The 11,310-nt window shown below is 36.3% G+C and overlaps 1 protein-coding gene across 1 annotated transcript; it reads left to right on the top strand.

Annotated features, from left to right (window-relative positions):
* The first annotated feature begins 3,056 nt into the window (after positions 1-3,056).
* LOC18441886 (F-box protein SKIP14) lies at positions 3,057-9,936 on the top strand. The gene is made up of 2 exons (XM_006852111.4): positions 3,057-5,180; positions 7,746-9,936. Exons 1-2 carry the CDS (start codon positions 4,215-4,217, stop codon positions 8,265-8,267), a joined length of 1,488 nt encoding a protein of 495 aa, XP_006852173.2. The 5' UTR covers positions 3,057-4,214; the 3' UTR covers positions 8,268-9,936.
* The last annotated feature ends 1,374 nt before the right edge of the window (positions 9,937-11,310 follow it).

Genomic DNA, 11,310 nt, shown 5'->3' with positions numbered 1-11,310 from the left:
ATTTTGGAAACTATTCGTGTGTGCCAAAGAATTAAAATGAACCATCCACATGAGTAGTTCAAAATAAGTTACTCTTGGAATTTAAATTTTATTTTGCATGATCATGATGGTTGACATTATTTTTGGCTATGAAATAATCCACCCTTAAAACTGACTTTTGAATTTGTTGAATAGGTGCTATACATGATGTACCAAGATCTTATCCTTTACTTATTGATAAGTACTTTATATATACCAATCAGGTATGATATCTTACATGCTAAGTTGAAACTTTTTGTGAATATAAATATGTACAATAAGATCATTTATTTTTTATACAAATAAGCCATAATCATTATTGGTTATTAGATGTAAAATCGGGTAGCTAGGAATGTATCATTCATTAGGCAACTGTTTGAGAAGTTCAGGGCGAAGAAAAAAGACTCGCACATGAGTTTTATTTATCTCGAAAAAACTTACGATAGAGTACCTCGATATTTAATTTGGTGGGTGTTGCAAAAAAAAAAGAGTCTTCAGATACTATATTGGTTTGGTGAGAGATATGTACAAGGGAGCACTAATTAGTGTACAAACAATTAGTGGAGAGACGAGTAATTTTCAGTGACAATACTTCAATATCAAGTGTCAAGATAAAATCCGTACATATTTGTCTTAGTTATGGACAACTTAATTAGGCACCTGCAAGGATGAAGTACCATGGTGTATGTTATTCACAAGCGATATAGGTTCGATCAATGAGACTTGAAGCATCGTCAACACAAAGTTAAAACTTTGAGGGGATGTTCTAAAATCTAAAGGTATTAATATTAGCCTGACTAATATTGAGTTTATGGAATGCAAGTTTAGTAATAATAGGAGTAGAGAGTATAAAAGATTTAAGATTGACAACCAAGAAATAAAAAAAAGAGTGTACTTTCGATATCTTGGATCGATAATCTAAAAAAATTGAGACATTAAGGAAGTCACACATAGAATTAGAGATGAATGGGCAAAGTGTAAATATACAACTAGAGTTTTACATGATCGTTGCATACCAATGACGCTAAAGGGAAACTTCTAATAGATATTATGAGACCAGCTTTGTGTTTATGAGACGAAATGTTGGGCTGTTAAGAAACAACATACTCATAAGATGAGTGTATCACATGACGTGTTCGACAACCCTTGCACATTACATCTGCACAATCATAAGGTCTATAAACTCATGCATTGTGTGTGAACTTTGTGGGCTAAAAAGGGTGACAACCGTAAACTTTCTCTTAACCCGTCTAAAGAAAGTGGGTTGTGTTAGTTAGACAACCAATATAAAACATTGTCAAAACTTTATATGAATCCGGAACTTTGGACCATGATTCATGTATCTGGTTCTAAATAGTTGAAAAAAGGCTACGACGATGATTGATGATAATTGTGTGCAGGTTCTAGTTCTCTACCCCAAACACGTTGGTCAATCATCTAGACCACCACGATCTTTGAGCTCTAATAATAATATGTTATGTACTTTCTTTTGTGCACTATTCATTGTAATTCTTCAATAATCATAAGATCCACATTGTTTTTGAAACTTCGAATTCATGAATTTAAAGTGAAGATGGATATATTGTGATCCACAATGTGTTTTTGGTCCACTAAAAATTACGTTTCCATCTTTTACCTCTCTACAAATGCAAATAAGGACTTTTCCCATGGCCACCCTGACTCTATCCCAAATGATTTCCCCAATTCACATAAACTCCATATGATATGAGTAAAAGAAACACTCAATACTTATCACACCTCAAATTTGGGACTGCCAAAAAACCAATCCCATCAATAGGGGAAATTTCACATTACGGATAAAAGTTCTTTGGGGACAAGTCTTATCTTCAAGCGCACCATGTACGTTGCCGTCAAGAGTTTTGTGGTTCATTCCTTGTAAAATTGTTTAAATAATTAGATACCTGATGAAGAATCGGCCGAGTTAGATAAAACCTAAGCTTATTGGGAACCAATAATCCCAAACCAATGAATTGTGAGGGTTGTCCCCAAGAGTGAACCGCCTCATTCATTGTTGGTACCGGGGCAATTCTCAAGTTGCACCCCAACTTTGTCCTCACTGAGTAATCTATGAGGGCCGAAATTGGTGAATCAAGGTGCCAAATGCCCTTAAAGCCCTCTAGGTATCTCTCAATCTGAACCCTTTTTGAAAAATGCCATTTTAAAATTCGGTGATATTTGATTTAGATCGTCAATTTGGATGGGTATTGGTCAAGATTGAACCGCTTTTGGTATGATATGAGTCCCAACCCAGCTCCCTCCTAACCCCACCTAATATATACATTTTTGTTTTTCGTTTGAAGCTCATCTAGTGTTTTTTAAGGTCCTTCTAAAATTATGCTTCATAAGCCCTATTTTAATATTATCTTATTTTATTTATTTTTGATATTTTTCTAGTTTTTGTAGATCATTGATTTAGATTGATCCATACCCAATCTAGATCACCAATCGTCTAACACAAATATGTAGGTAAATAATTCACAATATTATTAATTTTAAAATTATATTTTAAATATAGAATTGTATATAATGAGACAATTTACTTTTCATACAAAGCGGTCATAATTATGTCCAACTGGCTGTTGTAAAATCTGATAACGTGTTGCATCACAAAGCTCAAGAAAATCTTTTTTGACATTTGAGCTTGGTGAATGGAATAAATGAACCCGGATTAATGGGATTAATAGTTACCGCCTAAAATATAAAAAAAAAATATAAGCTTCCAATAAGTACTCATTTTTGCCCTTTTATAGTGATGCCATGTCATATGCTGAGAGGGCCAAAACCGTCAAGACCCAACAAATCGGGGACAGAGCCGAAATTTCATGCGAAGCAGGGACATTGTCGAAATTACAGATGAATATTTGGAGGGGTATTATAGTCATCCGATGAGCTAAAAAGGGGAAGGTGGAAATGGCGGGACAGGTATGTGAAGGGCCGAATCGCGGGCTCTCCAATTAATTGACACGTGGCAGGGGTATCCGGGTGCGTCTAAAATTAGTATTGAATTGGGAATTCAGTTGGCCGTTCTCTACAAACATTAAAACACACTTTCTCTCTCTAAACCTCTTTCTCTCTCTCTCTCTCTCTAGCCTTAAAGGGTACTTGTCCTCTTTCTTTTTCCACGCTGTGGGTTTGCCCTAATCCCTGCAAACCCTTCTTTAATCTCTCTCTCTCTCTCTACCCATCTTTACTCTCCCTCCTGCAAACCCTTCTTTAATCTCTCTCTCTCTCTCTCTCTCCCCATCTTTAATCTCTCTTTCTCTCTCTAACCCTGTTACCTATAAACCCATCTTTAGCATATCTTTTATCTCTTAAACCCATCTTTTTGCACACTTCTCTCTCTCTCTCTGTACCCTTCAAACTCATCCTTAACCATTCTCTCTCAAACCTTCCTCTCTCTTTTTAATCTCTATATATTCATCTGTCATTCCACGTCTCTCTCTCTAGTTTCTCTCCCTGCAAGCTCATCTACCATCTCTCTTTCTACTGCAACTACTCCTTACTCTCTCTCTCTCTCTCAATTACCTTTTATTGGAACCCATCTTCTCTCTCTCTCTCTTTCTATAGAGACGAATTAGGTTTTCCTTCAAACCCATCTTGTTAATCCTTAAAAGCATCTATCTGGAAAAAAATCTCACAAAATTTTGTCATCTCTTTGCTTCCCCTCTCTTACTTTGAGTTTTTCAGTCGAGCATTGGACTGCTTTGTATTGATTTGGTCGTTTGATCAATTCAGTTTCTTTCACTGTAAGATCCATCTTATCGTCTCTCGACCTTTTGATTGGATCACCGGAGGATTTCACTCAAAGAATTTATCTGTGCAAGTTGCGTAGGATTCCTTGAAATATCAGGTCTGGTTTTCTCTCAATTTTGCATTCTGAAAATCTGTATTTCACATAAAAGAAAAAGAAAAGTGGGTCACTATTACAAGAATTAGGTTTGAATTCAGGTATAGATTTAATTCTCCCCTTGATTCAGAGTTTATAGAAGTTTTCTCAGATCCTTCAAAAGATCATATATTCTTTTATTCTTTTCTTCCCCATAAATTTATTCTCCTGTACAAGAAACTCCTGTGAACGTTTTTGGAGCAATTTTTTAGGGCATCCAAAATCTTGGGTTTTCTTGATACGTAGGGTTTGGAAAGGTTGAACCCCAAAACAAAAGAAACACAATCCAATGACTCTGAATCTTAGTTCCTATTCGGCTAATCGGTCGGATGACAATATGATTTCCTCATTTTGCTCCGGAAACTGTCATGTAATGGAAGGGGGGTTTATAGATAAGAACTGTAACAATAATACCAGTTTTGGGAGACCCACGAGATTTAATTGGGAAACTGGGGGGTTTCACAACCATTCCTGTGAATCTCGAGATGAGATCCTCGATATACTTCCTGCTGATCCTTTCAATATGGACCTTAGAGCCACCTTAGAATGTGGTGCTCCTTTAATGGTTGAAAGGGCTATTTTTGGTAATGGAGGGGGTTATAGTGAACCGGGAAATCTGGTTCTCGAAAATTATCAGTTTGTTGCTGGTTTGAACTTGCTCTGGAATAGTGCCATGGCATTCGGAAGCCCCCCTAATGAGGGGTTTGAAGAAAGTGGATTCTATGAAGATCATGGGTTCTTCTCCTTTTGGGATTTGGAGGAGTTATTGGGTTTTCCTATATCTGAAATTCACGAGTCTGAAGCTCCTGAGAGCTCCATTGGTCAGGCCAGTCTTGGCCATGAAACTGATTTGATTGGTAATGTCTTATTGTCCAGTTTAGTTCCTGAATCTGTAGAAGATGCAGAGAGAGATAAGTTAAATGTTTCAGGTTGCGATGTAGTTTTTAGTAAGAGTGAGGGAGATGGGGCTCCTCATGAAGCACTGTTATTCTCTCTACGTTACTTGGGTATGAAAGATTTGCTCTCTGTCGAGAGGGTGTCCCAGTCTTTGAATGCTGCGGTGCGTGGAGATCCTCTCTTGTGGCGTAGCATACATGTAGATTGGCCCTTGAGTGATAGGCTCTCTGATGAAGCTCTAATTAAGCTTTCAATGAGGGCTCAAGGGAATTTGCACTGCTTGAGCTTGGTGGGGTGCACGAGAATCACTGACGAAGGCTTGAAGCAAGTCCTTGAGAGCAACCCAAGGCTTACGGAGGTTAGTAAGCATAATGATTTGGTCCTCTTATATTCTTTATTTTCCTTTATAATTATCCTCTGATTTTCCATTACTCCATGCTTCAATTCTAATTCTTGTCTATCCAGCAAAAGGAGATTTTTTGCTTGTTATAGTTATATGTTAATGCTTTTCAAATCTATATTTATGCTCTAGAATCTATACCTATGTTTTTCCTGTTTCAATGGCATTTTTGGCTTATCAAGGCGAAAGATGAAGATTTTCTTGCCTTTTCTATATTTATTTTCTTGAATCGATGTCTGTTTATTTGGGTGTTGTACCAGGAACATGCATTTAATCTTTGTATGATTCTCATTTTTAGTTTTTCCTTTTCAATCATATGTTGGAGCATTTATTTATTTTTCACATATTTAGCATGATCTATGGATTTATATCCAATCTTGGTGCATTTAGTGTTCTCTTTTACATATTTAGCATGCTTAGCCTTATCTTTAGCTCACGGACAGAGCCCAGATGAGGTATACTGATCCCTTCATATGGATCTGCTGATACTCAGCTTGCTAGCCAAAATGGAACTTGAAGGCTGCTATTAATTGTGTCACTCTTTTTGATATGAATTCTAACTTTTGGTCAGCTCGGGAAAAGGAATGTATCGAGTAATAATTATGATGATTTTTTTTTAAATGATTAGCGTGTAGAGTGCATGAGTCTTTTGGTTAAGCCAAAAGACACAAAGGACAGAATTTTCATGGTCCAATGCCACAAATGCCACAAAAGCATGCATGCCAATTGTCTTAAAAAGCCTTGAATGTTGTTACTATGAAAGGCCAAAGATCATAGCATTTTGGAAATGAAGGAGCTAAATTATAATTGTCAATTTAGATCAGCTATGTTATGGACGAAGAAAAACAATGGAAAAAACTGCAGGTGTTATGGTTAAGAATCCTATGAGTTTCTCTTTTAGGGAGAATGACGTATACCCCCCACTCTACAATTATAATCCCAAATATCCCCCCTGGTTTCATGGAAAACCCATAGACCCGCTCCAAGTTAAAAGAAAACAACGCTTAAACCCCTTTGCACCTTTTTTATTATCGAAATTATGATATTTATAACCTTTTTATTTTTTCTAATAACCGTGTCATCCAAATCCTCGAGAACCTCCCACTCTTTCTCTATCTTCCTCATCCGTGAACCTCTTCCTTTGTCTCTTGTTCTCTCTTTCAACTTCCCTTGGATCCTCATCTCTCTCTCTCAACTTCCCTTGGATCCTCATCTCTCTCTCTCTCTCTCTCGCGACTTCCCTTGGATCATCTCTCTTTTTCTCTCTCTCTCATCTCATGAGTGTTACAAGTAGGTTAAAAGAGGCATCTTAAATTCCATTTATATGATGATTGATGAGGTTATTAGGAAAAGAAAAAGTGTAATGTTGTAATTTGGACAATGAAAATATAAGGAGGGGGTTAAATGTCTTTTCCTTTTATCTTGGAGGCGGTATATGGGAATAGACATGGGTTATTTGGGATCATAATTGTTGAGAGGGGGTTAAATGTCTTTTTCTTTTATCTTGGAGGCGGTATATGGGAATATCCAGGATCATATTAGTTCTTTTTATGGGAAAGATGCTCATCAGTGGTGTCAATGTTTATATCATGGTCAATAATATTGTCTATATTTGGTGCGCAGATGCTGTTAACATACATATTTATATTTTAATTATACTAGCCACATTGATGGAGGTAATAGAACAATCTACTTCTCTCTATGTGGCCCTCTGGTCTAGTGGTAGGCTCTTGTTTCATGCCATGAGTTTTGAATCCTTAACTTACTCAAATTGGGAAAAACTGATCAAATTGCAAACTCTGTTAAAAAAAAGGATTGTATATAGTGAGACCATTTATCTATTGTACAAGGACATCACAATTGTTTATATAACCATCCGATGTGAAATTTGATAGCTTGAGTACGTCACAAAGATCAAGAAAATTTCTTTTGAATTTTGTGCTTAGTCAATAGAATAAATGCAACCAACCAATTTCACACCATAAGGCAAGATTAATTGTGATTACCTTGTACAAAAGATAAATGGTCTCATTGTATACTTTTCCGTTAAAAAAATATCAACAATTCATCGCTCTCGCTCCTTTTTCCTTTTTATGTGCATTATAACTTATAAGACATTATGCTGCGAGTAAATGCGTAATTGGTGGATAGCTATATTTTGCAACCACTTTCCTTTTTCATCTTTGCCTCGGTGTCTATGCTTCTCGCTTTTTAGATAATTTAAATAAGTTTGATGTCAGCTTGTGAGAAAATATTAGGAAATACTTATTTGAAAATAAGTAAAAATAGAAGGCAGTCATAATTTCAATCTTGCGTGTATCGACTTGGTGCCTGTAGCTATTCAATCCCTGTTTTATAAAAAAAGGCTATAGATTCCCTTATTGTTTTTCCTTTTTGCCCACCTTTTATTCTCTTTTCAGTTTCAATACATGGAAATGTGATTTTTTAAGGTCTATTATGCCCTTGCCTCTCAAGTTGAGTAGGTTCTTTGCTTATTTAATGATCCTTTTATCTCTCATGCAGTTAAATGTTCCTGGATGTACTAGATTGAGCATTGAAGCTATCATCGCCAGCTTGAGGGTGTTAAAGGCTCCTGGTTCTCCGGGTATTAAACGCTTAAGAATTGGAAGCCTCTATGGGGTGACCCACCAACACTTCGAAGAGTTAAAGTCCCTTTTGGATGCTAACAAAACGGGGCAACCTGAACATCGAAAGCCCCAGTTCTACCCAAGCAGTTACTCTTCCTCTTCTCTGTTGTGTGATGATGAGCGTGCCATAGACATAGAGACCTGCCCCATATGTGAGAAGTTAAGGCTTGTCTATGATTGCCCCATGCATCACAGCCAAGCAAAGCAGCCAGCAAACCAGGCATGCAGGGCTTGCACCATATGCATTGCACGGTGTGTGCAATGTGGGAGATGCATAGCTGATGGTGAGTATGAGGAAACGTTCTGTCTTGATTTGCTTTGTTTGGGTTGCTGGCGTAAGGTGCATCAACACCAAGAGAGAGAGGAAGAAGCAGGAGAAGAGGAAGATAGTCGCTAAGCAAGCATAGTGTTTGTCGCTAGGAATCTAAGTTACCATTTTTGTCTATATTGCTTGACAATCCTATTGCTTTGATGTTGGCTTTCGGATATGTGGATGTATGGGATGGAAAATGGTCAATATTTGTTGATCAATCAGTTTGGTTGCCTAGCAAGATGGTAGACCTGAAAATGAGTCTTTGAAGTTGTTGTTCTCTGGGACTTCCCATCCCATTTAATGTATTGAAAAAAGCAAAAAAAGTGAAAGGAAAAAGAAAAAAAAAGTGATGAAGCTGAGGGAGAAACACAGCATATTGTGGGAGTTCTTCGATGAAGGAAATCAGCTGCATTTCCTGCTTGTTTCAGCTTTTTGCTATAGTGATGACCTACCTGCAAACAATGTGAGATGGTGGCCTTCAGATAGAATTTTGTATTTCTCCTAGTTTACTGTTCAAAAAGAAGGAAAAGAAACTAAAAAGAGATGAGATGCAGTCAGAGAGAAGCATAATAGGTCTCGGGTTTGATTGGCTTCAGAATCATAGCTTGTACCCCATGCATGGGCTGAACTTCCTAATGTGTCAGATACTGGCTATAGAGAGATTAGCCCATATACCAAAGTGAGATGGTTTGTCTTGAGTTCAAGTCTTATTGTTGCTGTAACTTAGTTATTTAGAAAAGAAGGAAAAGAGATGAAAGAGCCTACAAGTATTGACAATTTTTTGGGGTTTCGATCGATTGCAGTTCCATAGCTTGTATTAACATGCATTGAAATTCCAAATGGGGACATCTTGGCTATGGAGATGTACCGCCAGCAGAGTAAGGTTGTGGACTCTAATTTCAGTCTTGTATTCCCCAATTCATTATCGAAAGAAAGAAGAGAAGATTTTAGGATGAGGAACTATAGCAAATACTGAGGTTCTTGAAACCAATAGGAAAGGGGTTGGCTAGGGTTGAAATTTCAGATGGTCAATCCTGGTTGCCTGTAAAAGAGATATGGTGAAGCTCTTTTGTTTGGCCCCCCTTTCTGTTTTGGGTCTACTTTTGTCCGATTTTATAATATGCAAAAGAAAGATGCAATAATAGAAAATAAGGATGGTGGGAACCATAATAAATGAAGGGTCTATGAATTTGAACCTGATAGTGTTGCAAGTTGTCTAGCATGCATGAATTGAAACTTTGTGTTAATCGGTCAGACTGGGGTGCAGATTCTGGGCTTAAAATTAAATTGGTTAAAGAGAACTGGTGATTCTAAGCTTTGGGTGGTCGGTTGTCCATTACATTGCATCAACGAGAAGAATATTGTGCCTGGCAGTTTGTGGCCCTGTGGTCTAAAGTTGTCCATGGTTGACCCACGACACTGAAGATTGAGAATGAAAAGCATGTCCTTTTCCATCTGAAGACCATTATTGTTAGTTTGAAGCTGCATTTTGAGTGCTGGAGTTGGATCTTACTCTGAGCTTCTAGTTGATTTCGATCCAACACCTGGCGTACTCCACAAAGGCTTAAGGTTTGATGATCTTGTGTACAGCGAATCCTCTTGGTATGGTCATTTGCCGGGCTCATGCCTTACAGGCTTGAGGTTTGATCATGTGTGTAGGGAGTCCTTTTGGTTTTGGTCATTTACACCGTTTTTAATGATCTGCTGTCATAAAACACTTGAGCACCCGAGAATAAAGAAAAAATTTGGGTCACGATTTCAGTTCTCTAATGATTTCTTTGAAGTATGATTTGAAGATGTGTTCTTAATTTATCTGGATCTGTAGAATGTTTTTCCTTTATTGATATTCTTCAATAGGGATGTGATGGATGTGTTTCCATTTCGTTTTTTGTGTTTTCAATCTTAGCTAACTCTTTTGGTAAAAAGATCTTCCATTGCTTGTTTTTTTCCTTTCTTCTTTAGAAACTCCCATTATTCATTCAATAAAAGAATGTAGTCCTTGATTTGAGTAATGGACTTATCCCATGTGGATGGATACTAATATGCTTGGCATCCAATTTCCAAGGTGGGTGGTTTGGCTTATTGCTCCATGCTTGCTACTCTCTTGGTTGTGGAGAAACTACAAATTACCTTGTGCATGTTATCCTTTTTGTTTTCTTTCTTTTCTTATTTATTTATTTATTTGATTGATTTTATTTATTTATTGTTAATGTACAACTTTCATTAGATAACAAAATTTATTTACTTCTTGGTGTTTTTTCTTTTGTTTCCTTTGGTTGCTTTAAGTGAAAAATGGTATTTGATATGTGTCCATTCACTAGAGCTGCTAAGCCAGTTTTTACTGGTTATTTCCAAATTAGATTGAATTGGGCATTTGTGGGCTGATTTAAGTTTCTTTTGTGATGCCTCTTCCTCTTTAGCTTTCCATTATTGCTATTTGGAAATCAATATTTGCAAATTATAGTTGGACTAAGTGGCAAAATACAGTTTACCATTGTAAATTGAAGTTATTCATTTACCCCAAAAAATGGAAGTAACTTATTCCCTTTGAGCAATCTGATTCATCTTATATTCCTTAGAAATGAGCTCCATTTAATCATGGAAAAAGTATGCGATGATGCCATTTATCATTGTTACAAGGTGGTCAAAATTAATCTTTGACCATTAGATGTAAAATTGGATGGCTGTATTTTTCTCATTCATCAATTTCAAAATTCAAAAAGAATTTTATCGATATTTAGGACACATCTAATCTATCATTAAAGAAATTTTAAAAGCCTCTTGTTTTATCATTAAAGCTTCAAATTTCATTATATTAAAAATAAGAAGGGAAAATTTCACATAGAACTCTAATTTTTCATATTATTTCATCGTACTTTCTCATATCTTATCTTTATCTTTTATTGATTTTTGACAATAAATACTAGTTTCAACAAATATTTTTATACCATTTCATCTTCGAAAATCTTATTAAAATGGTATAAAAAGATTTGTTTTTAAAACTCTCTTTTTCCCTTTTCATTTGTTAAAATTTTTTTTGAGTTACAATGGTATAAAAAAATTTATTGGGATTAATTTTTATGATTAAAAGTCAATAAAAGAGGGAGATAAGTGATGAGGGTTATGG

Source organism: Amborella trichopoda, chromosome 6 (assembly GCF_054954075.1).
Source record: "Amborella trichopoda isolate Santa Cruz 75 chromosome 6, AtrichopodaSantaCruz75HAP2 v2.0, whole genome shotgun sequence".
In the NCBI taxonomy this organism is placed as follows: Eukaryota; Viridiplantae; Streptophyta; class Magnoliopsida; order Amborellales; family Amborellaceae; genus Amborella; species Amborella trichopoda.
This window is presented reverse-complemented; position numbering and strand designations above follow the sequence as displayed.

What these genes read in the sequence shown, in the direction of transcription:
- LOC18441886 (XM_006852111.4), top strand. Translation starts at nt 4,215, where the DNA reads ATGACTCTGAATCTTAGTTCCTATTCGGCTAATCGGTCGGATGACAAT. An exon ending in GCAACCCAAGGCTTACGGAG is followed by an intron (nt 5,181 to 7,745) that starts GTTAGTAAGCAT and finishes TCTCTCATGCAG; the next exon opens with TTAAATGTTCCTGGATGTAC.